Raw genomic sequence first — 18,300 nt, forward strand, 5'->3', positions numbered from 1 at the left:
AGAATAATTAGGTTAAAGTAGTATGACCTTAAAGTCAAGTGGTTTTAAAAAATAAGGTATCGTGACCTCATTTCTATAAACCGAGTCATAAATATTTTAATAAATATTTACGGAGTATTATCAAGGTTTTATTAAATTTTGGTTTAGAAATATTAACGTTTAGATAGTTAATTAAGAGAAAAGGACAAAATTGAAAAATGTGCAAAACTATTAATTAATGCATTTAAGTGATTAAATGGTTTAATTATTGATTGAGGAAGGACTTAAGTGATAATTAAGCCTTAATTAAAATATAGGTACGGCAAATTAAAGGAAAATAATAAAATAATAAGTTTTAATGGCAAATTTGTAATTATAACAAAATTATTAACAAATAGTAAAACAATACCTTTCTTCTTCATTTTCACTTCTTCCATAATTGAAATTGTCTTAAAATGGTGGTTTGAGAACCGGCTAGGCATAGAAACATTGCATGTAAGTGAATTTATTTTTTGTTTCTTGTAATATTTATGTTTTTGATATCGTTGCAACTAGGTCCATCTAGCCCGTACCTTCGTTTTTTATTCTGTTAAAAATTTTGGAAGTTTCCATTGATGAATATTGAATGGTATTGATGAATACCATGTATTTAGAGCTTTGATTATGCTATTTGATGAATTTGTAAAGAGATTTTTGTTAAATTTTGATTTTAGGATTAAATTGTGAAAATGTCAAAAAATTAGGGTTTGATAGTGAATTTGATGTTTATTAGGGAATATTTGAGGGCCTAGTATATTTGGATAAAATATTGACTTGAGAAAATTGGTTAATCTAATGAATTTCGAGTTAATGTACTAAATTGTAAAAATTGTAAAAGTTTGGGGCAATTATGTTATTTTGAAAAATAAAAGGGTATTAATTGTAAAATGGTTTGGAAATGAAATATATGCTGATAAAGGAAGAATTTTACATTTTAGATCAAGATCCTGTAGATCCTCGTGGAAAAGGAAAAATAGCGAAATAGTCCCTGAACTTTTGAAACTACTACAATTCAATCCAGGTAAGTTCGTACGATTTAGAATTTAATATCATTTTGAATTATTGAGTAGATTACCATTGAATAACTCATACATTTATTTTTAATTAAGGATATTGAATAGTAAATTGACATGTATTATTGATTTTGATACTCAGTTTGGATTGAACGCGGGATTAGCGTACATTCGTGTTTTGGTGTATTACAGGAGGTTTGGAGTGGAGATGACATTGGAAGGAGATATCAGTATATTACCCAAGTGAACCGAGGTTCAGCATTTGTTGCGAACTCTCGTGTTATACTTTCTATTTGAGGGGATATGGGTAGATCAGATCTTTTGAGCTTCTATTCAGCTTTTTCAAGCTTCTGTTGACGTGTTCAAGAGGACCAACTCTTATGAGCTTCTATTGACAATATACTCTTACTTGTAAGTCATTCTACGGATGGAAAATCTCGGTAAGGTAATCTGTTTAATGAATTTGAAAGATATGTTATTTATTTCATATTGATCTGAACATGGATGAATTTATCAATTGAAGTTGTGAATGACAGGTAGTTCTCTTAGATGATTATTATTGTTTGAATTAGTATAGTTAGTTCGGTAAGATTTATTGTTTAACTCATCAAACTTACTAAGCTTCATTAAGCTTACTTGTGTTGTTTAATGTCATTGTAGATTCTCGAAAGGTTGGACAATCGGACCGGCACCCAAGTCACACTATCCAACTTATCTTGGTAGTATTTAAAACGTTTAATTCAGATTATATGACATGTATAGGCTCTTGTGCGGTTTTGGTTAATGTTTGGCTTATGTAAATATTATGAATAATATTTTGTGCAAATAACCAACTTACATATTATTCGAGAATGAGGTATAATTGTTATGCTAGTATGTATGGTATGTATATAATTGAATTGTTGTGATTGTGGTACCTTTGATAGGTATTTTGATTATGTATTGCTTGAGTGAATTGAATCAATGTTTTTTTTTGTTGAAAAATTGTATATACTTGTGGTACTAATGAGGGTACATTGGTTAGACACTTATTAGGTTGGTTTTGATGTGTTTTTGGCTCGATTAATGTTATTTTGAAATGGTATTTTGGTTGGTGTTTGAGTTTCTCATGGTCCAAGCAAACTTGAAATGATGAACATGTGATTTAAGGTTCATTTTAAGGCCATACGACATGAGACACAGACGTGTGTCTCAGCCGTGTGTGAACACGACCATACAACACGGTCATCCGTCCCTTGTAGGTTCAAGGTATACAAGTCAGGCAGTTACACAGCCTAGCACACTGTCTGGCACATAGGCGTGTGGCTTGACCGTGTGACCCAAGTCAGTGAGTTACACAGGTATGGACACGGCCTGGGACATGACCGTGTGTCCCTATTTTGAATGTCCATACGACTTGGAACACGGGTGTATGTCTCAGCCATGTGAGTTACACAGCCTGGCCACACGACCGTGTAACCCATGTAGTCCAAATATTTTCAACTTTTTCCAAAAATTTTCAAATGTTTCATATTTAGTCCCGAACTATTTTTATAGTATTTTTAGGGCCTTAAGGCATCGATTAAGGGACATTATGAATATATTTGATTGTAATTAGATTATGTTCGCATTGATGTATGAATTGAATGGTTTACTATTCTATTTGTCTTGTAATGCTATGTATCACTATTCTGATGACGAATACAGGTTAGGGGTGTTACAAATACTATGGCTCCCTTAACTCTTCGAAGGTGGGTAATGGAAGTCCTAGTAGCAAGTCTGACGGAGATGATTCTCAAGGTTCAACTAGCAAACACTATGGCTCCCTTAACTATTCGAGGTGGGTAATAGAAGTCCTAGTAGCAAGTCTGATCGATCGATGGTTGGATACAATGACGACAACAGCTAGAGGGGAAGAGAGAAAGAGGAGAAGAACAAAGATGGAAACAAATTGAACAAAAAAGTAATTTTGTTAATCATTTTTTATAGATGACATCATCTATGACCTCATGCTTATGCGGCACACCACATAGGCTATTTCGTCAACCTGCAGTTTGACTGACGGTTAACTCATGTTTCCTGTTAAAATTGGGTTGATTTCCGGAAAAATAGTAACGTTGAGGGTGTCAATCCAAAAAACAAGGTTAAGGACTCAAACTCAAAACCCATAAACATTGAGGATATTTTCGACAATTATGTCATCTCATTATAGGTTCTTATCATATATGCTCTTTTTTATACAATGCCTAGAACTATACATAATCCCTCCCCAACCCTTAAATAGAAGACTAATACGTTTCAACACATGAACCCACGTACTCCTGTACTGGCAATAAAATTGATGCCAATCGACGTAAAACTCAATTGACTTAATTCAATGATTTTAAATGTAAAATTACTCTATAATTATTGGGCTGAAACATTATTGATGGCATGTTATATCCCTTCAAAAACATGAAGGTCTCCATGCAAGATGCTAAAAAATGGGTGGTATTAAAGTAAAGCAAACTAAACTTTTATTATCTCTCTACGTTACTCCCACAAAATTTTGGGTAAGTGAAATATAATATTTTGGTGGAATCGATTGGATTTAGTATCCATCAATATACTTTTTAAATAATTTTTTATAATAATTTTTAAATTATATGAATTTATATAATTAATCAATTGTTATTGGACCATCTATCCAATCAATCAAATTGAATCGAACACCAGCCCAATTTTTGAAACATAGGTGAAAAGTCGAAATTCTCTAAATTCTAAAGAGGCATTTACGTTTGGCAAAAAAAAGAAAAAAAAAAAGAAAAAGAGAAGAGGCAGAGGCATTAACGTAAAGTAACGGATAACGGTTAGAACATGAACACGTGAGGGGTCCGTGCCAAAGCTTCATCTCTCATTCTGAGTCTCGACTCACTTTTGGCGTTTTTGGACCCCCATGTTCAATCGATCAAAGCTTTTTCTTGTGCTTTCAAATTTCTGTTTCATTTCAATTCAAACCTTCCTTTTTTGAATTAAATGGAAAAGGCGATCGTCCTTGTTTGATTTCTAACATTTTTATTTTGAATGAATTATGCTGATTGTCATCAAATTGAGAGAAAGTGTAGTAACCTATGAAGATTACAGATTATCTATTGGGCTATTCGCCTCCTATTTGGGCAACTTTTGTTGCTGGAGTTTTTTCAATCATAACAATTTCCCTTTCATTGTTTCTTATTTTCGAGCACCTTTCTTCATACAAAAATCCTGAGGTAAGTTTTTGTGTTTTTCTTTTTTTCTAATTGAAATTTTCTTTTTTTTCCTTATTTGGTTTTGCATTTTTTTTAAAAAAAATTATGTGTTCTTGGATTGACAGGAGCAAAAGTTCTTGATCGGAGTTGTTCTTATGGTTCCTTGCTATTCTGTAGAATCGGTGAGTTTATTTGTATTAGTTGAATGGAAGCATTTGAATCTTATAGATACATATTTTATATAATTCAGATCGTGACACTCCCTAGTGTTTTGCATTAATTTCTTCTATTTTGTTTGATTAAAATAAGAGTCTCTAATAATGTAAGGCTAAAATCATTATAAATTAAAATTTTTACAATACTTAAAATTATTGTTTATTATTGCTCCATTTTCTGGACCTGAGTGAATTCACTAGCTAAATGTTTTATAATCAATGCTGGAAACTTTTGCTTCTAAAGATGCTTGTAGTGGGAATTTTTGTTGTTAGACTCCTGTGACTCCTTTTATGACTCTTCAACAGTTTACAGTTTAATTTAATATTGCTAACATGCTTATTTGAAGCTATGAAGTTAATCTACATTGAAAGGTGTGGTTGTTAGTTGGATACGTTTGTTCATAAAAAAATTGACCTATATTCAATTTAGGTTACTATTTAAGCTTTGAGCATAGTTTTGGCATAGCATGCAACATGTTAATTTTGCACCATGCATCTGGTGTACTTATATGTTATTTTCAGTCTTACTAACCTGGATTATTTTAACAGTTTGTATCATTGGTCCATCCATCAATTAGTGTTGATTGTTCGATACTACGTGATTGCTATGAATCATTTGCGATGTATTGCTTTGGAAGATACCTTGTTGCTTGCTTGGGTATGTTCATTTCAAAGACCTTGAACTTCAAATAAAGATTTTATTTCTTATCTCTAGATCAGCCTTGCATGATATTTCATTTAGTTTATAGTTTCTGTGGTGACATTGTCTTTGTTATTTGCTTTGCTTATGCCCTTGAATCTGAATTTTGGACATCCAGATATTATTTTCAATGTCATTGAATAGTCATTTCAACACTTGACTTTTTCATATCTTAACTGTTTAAGAATATATAGGTTCTTTTGATGTCTACATACCATAATCATAATTCCCCTTAATCACTAAAAGGAATATACACTACTTTGTTAGTAAGCAAGGTACAGGATGTGATTTGCAGCTCTTCCCTTTAGTATTGATGACCAGCTCAAGACTCGACATTGCACGTTCTACATGGTGACCATAGGCTGTTTCAATTACTAGCCAACTGGTGACTTTAGTTTTAAAGTTATTTGGTGCTAGTAATGTCTTGCATTGAGTTACTGATGACAAACATTTGAAATAACATGCATTAAGACGCACAGACATTGAGAAAAAGGATATTGTAAATATTTCATTAAAGAGATTTGAAAGAAAAATGAATAGTTCTGTACTTATGTCAAACTTATTTATACATGCTTTTCTTCTCTTCATGTATTTGACATTATGGATCTAAAATTCTAACAAATATTTTACAGAATTCATAAATTAAGGTTAGTCCAAGATACATGAATTTATGGTTTATGGATTTTCCAAAGCTCTATTTTACAGTACACGCGTTAAAGTGCAGTAATAGTTTTTTTGTACTCTGATAGCACAGGATAATTTTAAATATTTCATTTTGCATCGTTCTTCTCCCTTATATTTCCTAATGCTCTTCATTTTTCAGCGTTAATGTTGTTTATAGTTGTGGCTGATGTTGAGAAAATTTATTTTCTTTTTGGAATCTTTCCTTCAATTTCTGCTTTAAGGTGGGGAAGAGAGGACAATTGCTTTCATGAGAAGATTGGGACGTGCAAGTTCTAAAACTCCACTATTGGGACACAGTTGTGAAAAAGGAACTATTAAGCATCCATTTCCTATGAAATATTTCCTAAAACCATGGAAACTTGGTCGATGGTTTTACCAAGTTGTCAAGTTCGGCATTGTTCAATATGTAAGTTCTCTTTAGCTTGAAGAAAATGAAATACTTATTTTTTATTTTGTTGTTGGTTTCCTTTTTTAATAGACTTGTCGGCTTCCTTAACAGATGATAATCAAGATATTGACTGCTCTTTTAGCAGTAATTCTTGAAGCTTTTGGTGTGTATTGTGAAGGAGAATTCAACTGGGAATGTGGGTAAGATGATCTTAATGTAGAATGTTGCTGGTGATATTGAGGATTTTGTGTGATTTATCAGTAGAAAGATCTTTTTTTCTGGTTAGAAGAAAGTAATTCTAAAAGATTGCGATCCACATTGATGCCTCTTTTGGTGCTTCACCCGCTAAGCAACAAGCCACCTAAAACCTAAACTTATGATGTTGTTTCACTTGTGAGCCCCAGTTTGTGTTTAAAATATTCTAGTATTCCATTCTTGCATTTAAAATGGTGAACATTCATTACTGAAACAGAAATATTTGAATGCCCCTCTTAAGAAATTTCTCATTATCTTGGCAATTTGTTTCCTGATTGTGCAGATATCCTTATATGGCAGTGGTTCTCAATTTCAGTCAAACATGGGCTTTTTACTGTTTAGTTCAATTTTATACCGTTACAAAGGACGAACTGGCACCCATAAAACCATTGGCCAAGTTTTTGACTTTTAAATCAATTGTATTTTTGACTTGGTGGCAAGGTGTGGCGATTGCCCTTTTTTATGCTCTTGATCTGTTTAGACATCCAGTTACCGAAGGGTTGCATCTGAAGTCAAGTGTCCAAGACTTCATCATTTGTATAGAGGTAGATGTCTTCAATCACCAATGTATTTCTTCTAGTTCGTACTTCGATTTATGATATGAAATGCAACTATGTAATAAATAAGCAGAAGATTTACCTATCCGTATGTAATCTCAAACAGCTTGCAAATTCTAATACAGAACTTTGACATGTCATGGTATTCCTCCAGCGCAGATGGGCATTGCTTCTGTTGTTCACCTATACGTTTTCCCTTCCAAACCATATGAGCTAATGGGAGATCCCATTCCTGGAAGTGTTTCAGTCCTTGGAGACTATGCATGTGTTGATTGCGCTCCGGATCCTGATGAGATTAGGGAAAGTGAGCGACCCACAAAACTACGCTTACCGCAGCCTGACATAGAGGCTCGAAGTGGAATGACCATAAAAGAAAGTGTGAAGGACGTATTCATTGGTGGTGGTGAATATGTAAGTCTCTGTTTATACTAACAGGCCACTTTGTAAGTGGAGATTAGTGGACATTATTACTATTGTTGAAATTGCTCTTTTGTTGTGCAGATCGTAAATGATGTAAAATTTACTGTAAACCAAGCAGTTGAGCCAGTTGAGAAGGGGATTACCAAGTTCAATGAGAAGCTGCACAAGATCAAAGACCGGAGAAAGACAAAGGATGATAGTTGCATTGCCACTGCCGAACCGAGGGTAATTCGTGGAATAGACGATCCCCTCTTAACTGGGAGCATGAGTGATAGTGCGGTAGCAAGGGGAAAGAAACATTTTAAAAATTCGGGAAGCACTACCAGTGCGGAAAGTGGAGACAGTAGCTGCTATCTAAACTCTGGCGGATATCTTATTAGGGGCCGTAGATGGGTCACAAAGGATTAAAAGCTTATATGAATTATTGTGGTTATATGATGAACTACAAACACACCTTGTGATGGCTTAAAATAGTCATCTCCTACTAGTTTCTGGACTGCTGGCTTGCTTCACATGCCTAACAGCATTCATTATTTTCTGCCTAAGGCGGTAGAAGAACTTTCTTTCTTCTTTCACTTTCCTGAAATTTTAAAATCATTGTTCTATTTATAGTCCGTCTAGACAAGTGTTTTCAGGTCGAATCAAGCTTGAGTAATGTCTGGAAACCATTGCCCAGGAAAAAAGAGAGAGTTATAAACACATTAACAGCTGTTTTGTATTCTGGCTCTGAATATATATGTACGGTATTTGAAATCATTTTCCACATGGATCATCGTTTTCTTCCATATTTCTTGAAACTGTTTTTAATGTATATCTCAAGCTAGGAAAGGCTAAAAAGTGCCCAAATGATCTATAGTTTATACAGTCAAGAAAAGTAAAGGTTGAAACCAAGTTCTTAGAAATTTCAATGCCTCCATTGGGAATACTTTGAATCTTTTAATTCAACCAAGACTTAATATTTAATATTTTTTAAATTATTATAAATATACTTATATTTTTATTATATAATAAATATATTAAATAATTATCGATCAACACTTTGGTATAGCTAACAAAAGTAAAGATTTTTTATCTTAACATCATACACAATTATATGAATTGATGTAGTTTGTTTGTAAACTTTACCAATAAATTCGATTTGAATAATTGACTCGTGGTGATCCATTATCATTTAAAAAATATAAAATTTCCTGAATAAATAAATCATATAAAAAATAAAAAATTCTGGAACAAATTATAAAAAAAATTTAAAACATAATATATTTTTAATCCGTGCAGTTGATTACCATTGCTGTTTTATAGTTTGTTTGTTTTTTTAATCTCTTAATTTGATATTCACAAATTATGCACTAATTTGTACTAATAAATTGTTAAAATTTAATCCTTATATTTTAATTTTAAGAATTTAAATTATTATTTTATTTTTAAATTTAAAAATGTTAATGAAGAGATTTTGATTTAGTTGACAAAAACAGAGGACTTATGTTCTGAGTATCAATGTTAAAAACTTTGCATACATACATATATAAGTATCTTAATAATACACTCATGTTTGGGAATTTTAATCTAGTTCTAATTGTATAAAAAAATAAAACTAAAGAAAAAAGTTATATTCGCCAAATAAACCTATTTTCCTAACTTTTCGATAAAAACGACTTATTATCAGTAATTTAGGCCAAAAATAACGATGGAAAATTATTTTTTATTGAATTTTTAGTTCATTTTATTTTAGGGAAAAAATAGAAGAGGAAAAAAGGGTTTTCTCCCTTCTAAAAAATTCTGTTCTCCCCAAGCTGAAGCAATTCGTGAAGGTTTGTCGAAATCAAAGCTAGCAACTAGTCATAACCCAAAGAAATCGAAGATTGTTGGTAAGATTAGTTTGAGTTCTTTAATTGCTTCCTTTCCTCTATCAGCTTCGGTATTGACTGGATTTTGACTGGATTTTTGAGTACATACTATCAATATCATTCACTCGTGCTTAAAATCAGTTTGGGTTTAGGGTTTTTACTGATATCGTTTGGGATATTTTAAAAGAGGAGATGAGTTTACTGGGTTTTGATTTCGATTTTAATTGGGAATCAGGATGGTTTGAGCCAAAATCAAGACTATTTATTTAGTTTGGTTCTATACTCTTTTTAACATGGACTGCAGGTTGCAGTGTTTATCATGAAGTATAGCTCCCAACTTTGGCTACTTATGGAGTTTTAGCATGTTCAGCTACAAACTCTCCTCACTGTTCACTCTTAAACCTTCTTGTTGATTAGGTTACAGTTGGCTCCACTTTCTGATAATTTTCACTCAAATCATGTCATGTTTTTGAGCTTTGCAATATGCTTGTCAGTGTGTTAATCTGTCACTAATTATTTTCAACTTGTTCTGCTAATATAGTTTCTACTTTGAATGCTGTTTTGGTGTATACATATTCGCAGACACTGAGTAGTTATATGTTTCGAATTAGATGTAAGATAATGTTTTCTTATCAATCTAATTACAGATGTAATTTGTTTCAAAAAAAATGTTATCATGATATTTTTATTTTTTTGTTCTTTTAACTATCACTAGTCTGTAGTCTGTGAAAGAAGATTGCAATTTCTGGTCACTTTCAGTCTAGCCTGGATTTACTTGGTTAGTCGGGACTTGCTTCTTACCATGTAGTGATCAACCAGGCTAGCTTTCCTGTAGTAGAGCGCATAGGGAGTGACCATCAGGGCCTTGAATAGGGTGTGTCCTTTTTTTCTGTAAATTTTTTATGATTAGTACTCTTGAATGTACTATACAGTATGTTATCAATGCCCTAAGATCCCAATCCCAGTTCAAGTTCCAATCGCCAAATTGTTCTCAAGCAAGTGGCTTTTACTCAACCTCAATTCATTCAGTTAAGACCTCCCTTTTAATCACTCAACCAATCAATTCCTACTTTAATTTTGGATCATTTTTACTTTTGAATTATTTTCAACCTTGGAGTGGTAATTTTAATTTTGTATTACTTTTAATGCCTTATTCACTCACTCAGTCAACTCCTATTTTAATTTCAAGTATTTTTAATTTTGAATTATTTTCAACCTTCTTGGCAGTCCTGATTTGACTTGAGGATTCATTCTGAAATTTTCGCTTTCACCATCGTTGAATAAAGTCTCTCTCTAGCTTCCCTGAAATATTAATTGTTTACTTTGTTAGTATTATTATGACTGCAATTTAAAGACCAAAACTTTAATCAATCAGTATCTAATTATGTTTCATATCAGTTTTCCATGGTTGATATATGGAACTAAGATTAAGAAACTTTTTTCCAGATATGTATCAAGATTCAACTTAGTTTGAAATTATAGAGGCAAATCCTTTTGTCAATTGAAGAAGAAGACGGAAGAATAGTGAGCAGAATCTGAAAGGTTGGTTGTTTTAATTTATTTTGGGTTATTTTCTTTTATAGTAAATTTAGTTTTTTTGTGGTTCATGAGCAAAATCAGAGATACGCTTTTTATAAATTTGGCTCCTTTTTAATTGTTTCCTCATTCCAGAATTATATCTAGGTATGCTGTCTTTATTTTTATTTTTTTTGGTTTGTTTGGTTTGCATTATATTTAATAATTTGTTATATTGGATCTATAGGTATTATTTTTGTTCAATAAAGATTTGCCTCCTAAAGGAGGATGCTTTTCCAATTTTTTGTTATTGTTTGTGATTTTGCTCTTTAAATTTAACAAATTTTAAATCTTCCGGTTATGCTTTAATAAAAAAATTGAGGCATGCTGTTTTTATGATGTAATAATGAAAAAATTCTTGTCAGTTTTCAAGATCAAGAAGGTTTGATTTTGTTTTAGGGTCATAGGAAAATATAGGAATGTAGGGAAAAAAATACCATTAAGGTTAAGAAGCGAATTTAATATTGATCCAATCTTATCGGCTACAAATTAGTTTGCCACATCAACTGAAGTAAAAATATGAAGCAAAAAAAAAAAAAAAAGCAAGTAAGACTTGACTGTATATATTTGTATATATTTCTGTTTATCTGTATATACATATATCTAATTACCTAAGTAGATTAAAAATAAGTATCTAATCACCTATCATATCAGCTTCCAGATCTGGTGGAATTTTCTGTAATATTTAGATTTTCCCTGATTTTTGGTTTTAAGTAATTAAAAATTAGTATCTAATCACCTATCATATCAGCTTCCAGATCTGGTGGAATTTTCTGTAATATTTGGATTTTCCCTGATTTTTGGTTTTTATAAAATATTTTTTAATCTGAAAGTGCGTTTATAAAAACAGGAATTTCTAAAATTTTATAATTTTTTTTTATTTACAGAAATTTTCACATTTTTTGAATCTTTTTATAAAAATTATAATTTTTAAATAATTTATTGATGTGGCATATATGATAAAATAGTCCGGTCTGCATTTTAGTGCATGTACATCAGCAAATATCGTTGACCATTAGTCAACTAACTGCCACATCTAATTCTGATTTATTTGATAAAGATTAAAAGATTAAGGTGGCAATAGGGAAAAAAAAAAGAATCAGTGCGAAATTTACAAAAAGTCTAATGTTGAGAGCAAAATTTGCAATTAGGCCTTTTATTTATTATTTTTTAAAGTAGCATAAACAATTTGGACTTTTTTCTTTATTTTTTTCAATATTCTTATTTGGAAATATATATGAAAATAAAAAATTCATGGGCTTGATCCTGGTTGGCTAGCCTACTAATTGAAGTTAAATGTCTAACTTAAACCGTAGAACCTAAGCCTCTCTTCCTGGCTCCTGCAGATACCTATTTTTGTAATGGCTTCTTCAATGTTCCTAGCCCAACGTCGGTGGTTCCATTCCCTTCCAAGAAACCTTTCCAATGCTCGGTTCTTCTCTGCTTTACCTTCTCAACACCCTGTTTCTGTTTCTGGACCTCAAAACAATGTTGGCCCCAAATCTAACAAGTTCGAAAAGGCTTCTTCAGCTCCCTCTTCGTTGAAGGAACCTGAACTCGCCAAGTTCTCTGCAATTGCCGATACTTGGTCAGAAAAAAATTTGGGATTATTTCAGTTCTATTCAACAAAGACTTTGAAATGCTCTAAGATGTTGCTTTGGTTTTTTTTTTTTTTTTTTAAACTTCTTTATTATGTCCAGGTGGGATTCTGAAGGACCATTTAAACCATTGCATAAAATGAATCCTACCAGGCTCGCTTTTTTACGCTCAACTCTTTGTCGACATTTCCGGTATATATCACTTGTGTTTCAAAAAGACAGAATCTTTTACTAGCTGAACTTGTTTTGTAACTGTGTTTTGGAATACTGATTTTGACATTTATCATGTTTTGGAAATTTTCAATTTAATCCCTAATTGCATTCGTTTGTGCATGTTTGTTATTGTAGAAAGGATCCTCTCTCTGCTAGGCCCTTTGAAGGACTAAGGTTTATTGATGTCGGTTGCGGTGGTGGTATTCTGTCAGAGGTATTTACACATGTCTGCCACTGGAATTCATTTTTCTTATAATTAATATTCTTTCATGCTTAACATCATTTAATCTGGAAGAGCATCAATTTCTAGTTAGTCCCTGCCTTGTTCATTGAAAAGTTCCAACCAGCACTCACATAAAATCTTGTTGGCATTCTCATTAAATGACATCTCTATTTGTTACTTCAGATTTCTTGAAAATCTAGTGTTTAGTGCCTTTTTATTGAATGGGCTACTGTAGCAATTAATCCTCTTTAGGCATTTGACTGTTTTACATTACTTCCATTCATTGGTAATCTAGATTTCAGGAAATCTGTGGAAGAATTCGTTAGCATAACCCTATAACAAAATGATATTATGAGGTTCTCTATTGTCTTTTAAATTTGCACTTGGTCAACTATTGAGGATCAAGATGAGCTTGGGCAGAGAGCAGTGGCAATGGTTGATTGGTCAACTAATTTGGGAAAAAGGTTAATACTCAAATAAGCTAGTTATCTTTTACCACGTGGAACTAAGGCAAGTTTTTCTTTTTCCAATGTAATTATACCTATTAAATTTTAAAATGGCTGAATATAAATCAATTACAAAAACTATTAAAACAGCATCTCTATAGTATTTTTCATCCAACTCAACTAAGTTTAGAAACACTTTTTCTATAGATACATAAATCATCCAACAGATATGTAATATTTTGTAATGTCAATGTTCTCATTATAGTCAAATGAAGTCCATGGTCTTTAATTCCATGCAATAAAAGATCAAAAGCATTTTTTTTTTTACTCTTAGTGAAGTTAGGTATTTGGACATTATCCCTAAAGAGGTAACATGGAAACCATAAAGATGACTGGGAAACCTACTATATTTTTCAGGTGTTATCAGAAAAGAATATTCTTTTTGTAGCTAATATATTTGATTTGACTATGTTAAGGTTCAAGAAATATTGATCTAAATGCTTGTTTTCAGTTTCCTTTTAAATTTATATTCCTTTGAGGAGTTTGTGCAGAATTTCAGATAGTTCCATCTACTTACGAAAACATCAAGCATCGGAATAGAAAAATTACCTTTTTAAATTTCATATATTTATTAATGGATGCTATGATGCTTCATTCCACTTTTGCTTGTTTTTTCTCTCTTTCCTTTTTCCCTTTTTTCTTTTTCTCCTAGTAGACATTGGTACAAGCTGCTAAAGTTAGATCTGCTATTTTGTTGGTATCTATAATGTTCCTTTATCTTCTCAGCCGCTGACTCGAATGGGAGCAACTGTCACTGGAATTGATGCAATAGAGAAAAACATCAAGATTGCCCGTCTTCATGCTGTATGTTATTTTCTTTTCAACCATTTCATGATATGTTGGTAGTGCTATTTTTTGTACATGCAAGTGTAGTCTTTCATAATTTTCTTATTACTAGAAATATTCCAGTGTTTGGAGCATTATTTCTTCCATTCATGTTAGCCTGAGCATGTCTACATCTTAGGTTGATTTTAGTTATAACTGCACATGAGGATGTAAGAAAAGATTATTATTTGCTTATTTAATGATAACTCTATTTTAGGTCTATGGTTTTGAAGATATTGTGTTTTCTCAAGGCTTTCTACTTGTCTTTGAAAGAATAAGGTCAAATAAGATTCTGTTACTTTATCAGGCATGACTTACTTTATATGAGAACTTCTTGAAATGGAAAGCTCTTAACTGGTTCTACCATGGCATAACTAGCTATTTAGATAGGTGAGTGGATATATGTTGAGTATTTTTCATGTAAAGAAGTCTTCAAGTTTTAAGCAACGGGTTTATACTCAATAATCAAATCATTCTAGCGTTTCCACAATATCTGAAATATTTTCCAAGTTATTTTCAATTCATAAAATCATCCTAAACAATTTAATGGTTTCCTACCTTGTCTATCTGTGTCTTTCATTCTTTCATTCCAATCATTCATTTATTTTCTTTTGAAATAAATAGCTGGACCCATCATTTGAAAGCCTCCCCCTCCCTCTTAGAAATGTTACTTCTTAAGCAAGCAGAGTGTGACTTGAGTTTTCTTTCCAGCAATAATTTGGCATACGTTATCATTTATATATATTTGCTTCCTGCTACAAATTTTTTAAGATGAATCTTTTGTATCTGAATACTATTGCACCAAATTACAAGTCTAAAAGTTTACAGTTCTGAGTTCCTGTAACTCATTCATGTTATTGTGTTCTAGACTTGAACTTGGATTTTATGATATACCTTCCTCTACAGAATTTGGATCCAACAACTTCAACTATTGAATACTGTTGTACAACAGCAGGTACATTCTAAGCTTAATTCTTCTGTAGGTTAATCTCTCTGCTAATCTAGATCTGTAACTTTCTGTTCTTTTTCAAACTTTTAAACCTTTTGAGATTGTGACGTTCTGGATGAGTGGCATGTGGATGTGGAGGACATCAGGACAAACTACTTGTTGGGCTGCGTCTCTGACACTGAATCGGGTTGAAATGTGAATGAGAACATGCAGCCAAATTTAGTAGTAGTTCTCATGCAAATAAAATCATCATATGATAGAACTGCCATATGTAAAATTCTATCAAAGTAGCCCTCTACTAGGAACTTGATGTTATTGGATGAACTGTCGGAGCAAATAACCTGGAAAATTTACAATTGAAAAAGGGATAAATGCTAGCTGAGTTTTCTGTAGTCGTGGTTTTTTTACTCAAATTTACCAGAACTGTAATAAATTTCTTTGGTTAGTGGTGAACATTAGATTTCTTGGGATCAGTATTCCATCAATGTGATCTCTTCAGCGCTCTCTTCCCCTCTTACTACATATTTTCTGTGTGAAACCCATAAATACAGCTATTGCTGTAGTCTTTGGTAACTTCATTTTCCCCTGTTTTCATCTGAAAGATATTGAAGACAATTGAAATCATAACAATTTTCTTCTTGATGTCTGTGATGGATATATGTTCTTTTGTATCTATAAATGCTTGCCACTATAATTGATTGGTGAACTTTGATAACTGTCACAACATAGACAATTTGGATTGGTTAAACAATCATACGGAACTCTTTGAGTTTTCTGTCCTTTACTGAGTTTTTTTGTTGTTTATTTTTAGTGATAGCTTACGTGGATACATTTTCATGAACAGAAAAGCTGGTTGAAGAGCAGAGAAAGTTTGATGCAGTGATTGCTTTAGAGGTATGCACTCTTTGGACAACAACGTCTCTCTTTCACTCCCTCCATTTGTCTCTATTGGTTGTTTAAAAGACTGCTACATTTTTTTTTTGATGTAATAATGATGCACTCATTACTGCTAAGAGCATTTTTATGGTCTATTCAAGATTCAAGTTATCTAGCGTTTCACATATCTTGGTCATTTGCTAATTCTTTATATACTTTTCGTTGTAAATTTGTTTTTTTTTTTTTTTTGGTAAATTATTAACTTTTACTTAAGGTGATTGAGCACGTAGCAGATGCTGCTGAATTCTGCAAGTCTCTCTCAGCATTAACTGCTCATGAAGGAGCTACTGTTGTTTCAACAATTAACCGCTCTATGAGATCATATGCAACTGCCATTGTTGCAGCAGAGTACCTGCTACAGTGGGTATGATTCTGTCATCTTTTAAGTACAACACTTTATTTATTTTTCTATTTTGATATGTAATTATGTATCTGTTCTATACAAATGCCTTGTAGAGATTTAACCCTTACTTTTAGGATTTCTTTTCGTATTCACATCTTGTTTGAAATTTGATCTAATTGGGATCTTATTTCGATGCTTTTTCATATCTACATTTTTTAATTCATAGGCTAAAATGTTGAACATGGGTTTGATGTTTCGTCTACACAATATTATAAATATAAAATTCCAATGAAATAGTATTGTTCAGAACTTGGATTCAGTGTCCTGCAAATCATGTAAGGGACCTTGTATTGAAACAGATTAGCATTGTAAGGAGAAATTGACATGTGAATACATGTGTAGCTGTTGTCCCTGAAACTAGCGAAGACAAAGCTATTACCTCCAAAAAAAAAAATTAGAAACCATTCCTTTTTTTTTATAATTTTAAAAAACAGTTGGTTCTAAGATATGCTTTGTAACTCATAATGTCTGTTGATTTTATGCAGCTACCTAAAGGTACACATCAATGGTCGAGTTTCCTGACCCCAGAAGAACTCACCATGATTCTAAAACGTGCAGGGGTTGATGTAAGCAAACCAAGCAATCCCTTTGATATCTGAAACTGAACTAACCATTGTGCGTTTTGACTAACCTCTGCGCTGCTGAATTGTTGGGTGAATAGGTGAAAGAGATGGCGGGATTTGTGTACAACCCTTTAACAGGGAGATGGTCACTATCGGATGATATTAGTGTAAACTTTATTGCTTATGGTACTAAAGAAAAGTAATGAATAGGGTTGTTAAGGTGTGCCAGACTGTGGAACAACGTAGCGCCGCAAATTCGTTTTGAGTGAGCCTCATTTGATGAGGCACACTTCTAGTGCGTCCACTCGCCCTTTTTGAATCATGGTATGCGCATAATGAAGTTTTTTTATTTTTTTAATTAAATCACATGGTTGAAGTTCTCTAATGTATCTTTATTTTTTGATTTGTTGTATTGTCAAACTTCCTATTTTGTTTGTAATGTTGGAGTATTTATCAATAAACATGCGACTATAAGGAAATAATCAAATATTCGATATAGGTGCAGATCTTGGTGGATTTCCTTGTGTCAAGCGAATATTTAAAGTCCATGACATTTTAATGATGGGAAACGATATAACTATGTTGTAGACTAGAACGGCTCGATTTTCCATGAAAGATTCGAGGGAAGCAGTCTATGTTCTAGGAATTAAGATTTATAGAGATAGATCAAAAAGGTTGCTTGGACTCTCGCAATTTGTCTTACGTATAGAAGATGCTAAAATGGTTTGACATGGAATCAAATCAAAGAATGTAGATGAAAACATCTTTGGCAATTGTCACTGGTGGATGAAAGCTCACTGCGAATGTTCACGAAATATTTTATGTAGATGAAAACATCTTTGGCAATTGTCACTGGTGGATGAAAGCTCACTGCGAATGTTCACGAAATATTTTATGGATGTCAACTGATGAAATGAGATTTAGTGGAATATATAAAAAAGTTCATCTACTTAAAAGCTTTAGTGGTCTAGTGAAATATCTTAATGTATAGAGTGTAATTCTTATTTTGTAGATAAGTACAAATTTTAACTGTTATGTAAATCAATATGTACCTTTGAATTTAGGGAAATTCAACCATAAAGAGAGACTTTCTCTTCATTTGTAGTCACTTAACTGTAATTTACTCAAAATATTTTTTACGCTGTTGTTTTTTTTGTGACATTTTTTATTCTTTTGCTGCTCTTTTCTCTTTGGGGTTTGTTTTCA

At 32.3% G+C, this 18,300-nt stretch overlaps 2 protein-coding genes across 6 annotated transcripts; both read left to right on the top strand.

Annotated features, from left to right (window-relative positions):
* The first annotated feature begins 3,828 nt into the window (after window positions 1-3,828).
* LOC107925359 (protein LAZ1) lies at window positions 3,829-8,212 on the top strand. 3 transcript variants are annotated; one of them, XR_005926871.1, is made up of 8 exons: window positions 3,829-4,258; window positions 4,363-4,419; window positions 5,002-5,110; window positions 6,058-6,242; window positions 6,336-6,424; window positions 6,763-7,024; window positions 7,162-7,447; window positions 7,538-7,752. XR_005926871.1 is itself a non-coding variant. In XM_016856018.2 (8 exons), the coding sequence occupies exons 1-8, from the start codon at window positions 4,121-4,123 to the stop codon at window positions 7,862-7,864; spliced, it is 1,419 nt and encodes a 472-aa protein (XP_016711507.2). In that variant the 5' UTR covers window positions 3,847-4,120; the 3' UTR covers window positions 7,865-8,212. The 3 variants fall into 3 exon arrangements, 1 of the variants encoding a protein (XP_016711507.2); XR_001691957.2 differs by having other exon boundaries at window positions 3,832-4,258; window positions 7,191-7,447; XM_016856018.2 differs by having other exon boundaries at window positions 3,847-4,258; window positions 7,196-7,447; window positions 7,538-8,212.
* Window positions 8,213-9,011: 799 nt separating this feature from the next.
* LOC107925417 (ubiquinone biosynthesis O-methyltransferase, mitochondrial) lies at window positions 9,012-18,202 on the top strand. 3 transcript variants are annotated; one of them, XR_005926877.1, is made up of 12 exons: window positions 9,080-9,324; window positions 10,750-10,845; window positions 12,225-12,466; window positions 12,579-12,668; window positions 12,825-12,903; window positions 14,145-14,222; window positions 15,150-15,198; window positions 16,037-16,086; window positions 16,343-16,492; window positions 17,017-17,097; window positions 17,193-17,418; window positions 17,594-18,202. XR_005926877.1 is itself a non-coding variant. In XM_016856081.2 (11 exons), exons 3-11 carry the CDS (start codon window positions 12,240-12,242, stop codon window positions 17,295-17,297), a joined length of 909 nt encoding a protein of 302 aa, XP_016711570.2. In that variant the 5' UTR covers window positions 9,012-9,324; window positions 10,750-10,845; window positions 12,225-12,239; the 3' UTR covers window positions 17,298-17,590. The 3 variants fall into 3 exon arrangements, 1 of the variants encoding a protein (XP_016711570.2); XR_005926878.1 differs by having other exon boundaries at window positions 17,600-18,202; XM_016856081.2 differs by lacking the exon at window positions 17,594-18,202 and having other exon boundaries at window positions 9,012-9,324; window positions 17,193-17,590.
* The last annotated feature ends 98 nt before the right edge of the window (window positions 18,203-18,300 follow it).

Source organism: Gossypium hirsutum, chromosome A01 (assembly GCF_007990345.1).
Source record: "Gossypium hirsutum isolate 1008001.06 chromosome A01, Gossypium_hirsutum_v2.1, whole genome shotgun sequence".
Lineage (NCBI taxonomy): Eukaryota > Viridiplantae > Streptophyta > Magnoliopsida > Malvales > Malvaceae > Gossypium > Gossypium hirsutum.